The following is a 2500-nucleotide window of genomic DNA, read 5'->3' as shown; positions in this document are numbered from 1 at the left end:
TCCTTTCCCTTCTCTATCTCTCTATTCCTGTCTCATCTTATACCACTCGGCCCTCTCATGGTCGGCATCCTTACCCATAAACCCCCCTCTTTCTCCATCTCTCTGTCTTACCCTCTCTCTTCATCCCTTTCTCTTCCTCCCCTCCGTTTTCACCCTATTCCTCTGTCTTTCTCTCTCTCCCTGTGTCTTTTTCTCTCTCTCATTCTACCCTGTCCTTCTTATGTCTCTCTTTCCACATTCATCCTTCCATCTCTCTGTGTCGCTCCCCTTCTCTCTCTCTGTCTCTGTCTACCTCTCTCTCATTCAATCTCTCTCCTTCAATCCCCTCTTCTTCTCCTTATCTCCTCTCTCTCTGTTTCTCGTTCTGTCTCTCTACCCCCCCCTCCTCTCTCCTTCTTCTTCTCCCTCCCCCTCTCTCTCTCCATCCCCCCCCCCCTCTCTCTCCCAGGAGTTGACTGGCAAGGGTTTCCTGTTGGCTAAGTGTGCTAGCCAGCTGAGCCTGACTGCGCTACACCACCCGTACCCTCACGGCCACCCCCACCCCCACGCGCACGGCTACGGCCGCAGCAGCCGCAGCAGCAGCGAGCTTTCCCTCTCCAGCGCCTGCAGCGACTTCTCCAGCGGCTCCTACACCTGGAACGACGGACGCTCCTCTGCCAAAATGGTACGTACACACATACACGCATGCACACACACACACACACACACACACACACACACACACACACACACACACACACACACACACACACACACACACACACACACACACACACACACACACACACACACACACACATAAACTGATGCGTAGTGTAGTCAAGAGCGCATGCAGGCATGTAAACACACAGATATGCAAACACACGCACACACGCAGGCACACTCACACACACACACACACACACACACACACACACACACACACACACACACACACACACACACACACACACACACACACACACACACACACACACACACACACACACACACACACACACACACACACACACACACACACACACACACACTGTATATTCATCCACACAGGGTAGACCACCAACGTGTAACTTGTATACAGGACATGCACACATTCAGGCACTCAAAAACACAAAAACACATAACACATAACATACAGAAAAAGGCACACACATGGATAGTCTACAGACATACACATATAATTAGACAAACGGACAAGGATGATACCTGTATGCATTCACAAAAAATCACCACAAAACATCTGTGTCCATTCGTATGGATATCCAGCACATGCACTCTTTCAGGCGTGCACACACAGTATATTTGAGATATAAAAACTCATGGTAGATACAATTACAGTATAAATGCTCACACATAATATGGAAAACCCTTCAAAAGGTATGGATGAGGAGGACTCTGTCATGCTCAATGATGCAGATACACTTTCTTTAACAATATGCACAATGTCAGCATGTCTCCTCATTCATACGGCAATTTCACTCATTTTCCATCCTTGTCACAGACAGACAGGCATGGAAGCCGATAAGGGGGGACAAACAGGTCACTTGTCCCGAGCCCAGGGAGAGAGAGGAACCAGAATTGGGTCTCAATTATGTACATTATATGTATTGGATGTTGGGCCCTTCTATATTGCTTTGCCCTGGGCCCGGCGAAAGCTGTCAGCGGCCCTGAATATCAGCATGTCTCCTCATTCGTTTGGTAATTTGACTCCTTTTCCATCCCTGTCACAGACAGACAGGCATGCGTTGGCAAGATACTGTAGAGACCCCATTTCAGATATAGATATATTTGAAGATATAGAAACACACTAGATACACTTTAAGTATAAATGCTCACTGATAATATGAAAAAAAAACATTCAAATGTATGGATGAGGATTCTCAATGATGCAGATACTTTCTTCAACAATATACACAATGTCAGCATGTCTCCTCATTCGTTTGGTAATTTGACTCCTTTTCCATCCCTATCAGACAGACAGCCATGCGTTGGCAAGATACTGTACTGTAGGTAGAGGCCCCATTTCAGTAGAGTTGTCACCTTAGTGGACTGTAAACTGTCAGCTTCGGCATAAGCCTCTTCCAAACACCCTTTTAGTGACTTAAGTAGAGCTAGAAGGGTGGGTCCGGTTGTGTTTGTGTGTGTGTGTGTGTGTGTGTGTGTGTGTGTGTGTGTGTGTGTGTGTGTGTGTGTGTGTGTGTGTGTGTGTGTGTGTGTGTGTGTGTGTGTGTGTGTGTGTGTGTGTGTGTGTGTGTGTGTGTGTGTGTTTGTGTGTGTGTGTGTGTCTGTGTGTCTGTGTGTCTGTGTGTGTCTGTATGTGTGTCTGTGTGTGTGTGTGTGTGTGTGTGTGTGTGTGTGTGTGTGTGTGTGTGTGTGTGTGTGTGTGTGTGTGTGTGTGTGTGTGTGTTCTTCAAGGCAGGGATTAAAAAAGAAATATTTTCACCTCCTGCAATATAATCTTTCAAATGCCAGATATACAGTACACTACCCAGAGAACCGC

The 2500-nt window shown here is 47.0% G+C and overlaps 1 protein-coding gene across 1 annotated transcript in view; it reads left to right on the top strand.

Annotated features, from left to right (window-relative positions):
- Positions 1–2500, top strand: part of LOC134464273 (nck-associated protein 5-like) — a 220299-nt gene that overhangs the window by 136402 nt on the left and 81397 nt on the right. The window contains exon 11 of the mRNA XM_063217744.1: positions 449–664. Coding sequence (XP_063073814.1) covers positions 449–664 — 216 coding nt within the window. The remainder of the gene's footprint in view (positions 1–448; positions 665–2500) is intronic.

Source organism: Engraulis encrasicolus, chromosome 15, assembly GCF_034702125.1.
Source record: "Engraulis encrasicolus isolate BLACKSEA-1 chromosome 15, IST_EnEncr_1.0, whole genome shotgun sequence".
NCBI lineage: Eukaryota > Metazoa > Chordata > Actinopteri > Clupeiformes > Engraulidae > Engraulis > Engraulis encrasicolus.
Note: the sequence above shows the minus strand (reverse complement) of the source record. Positions and strands in the feature narration are given on the sequence as shown.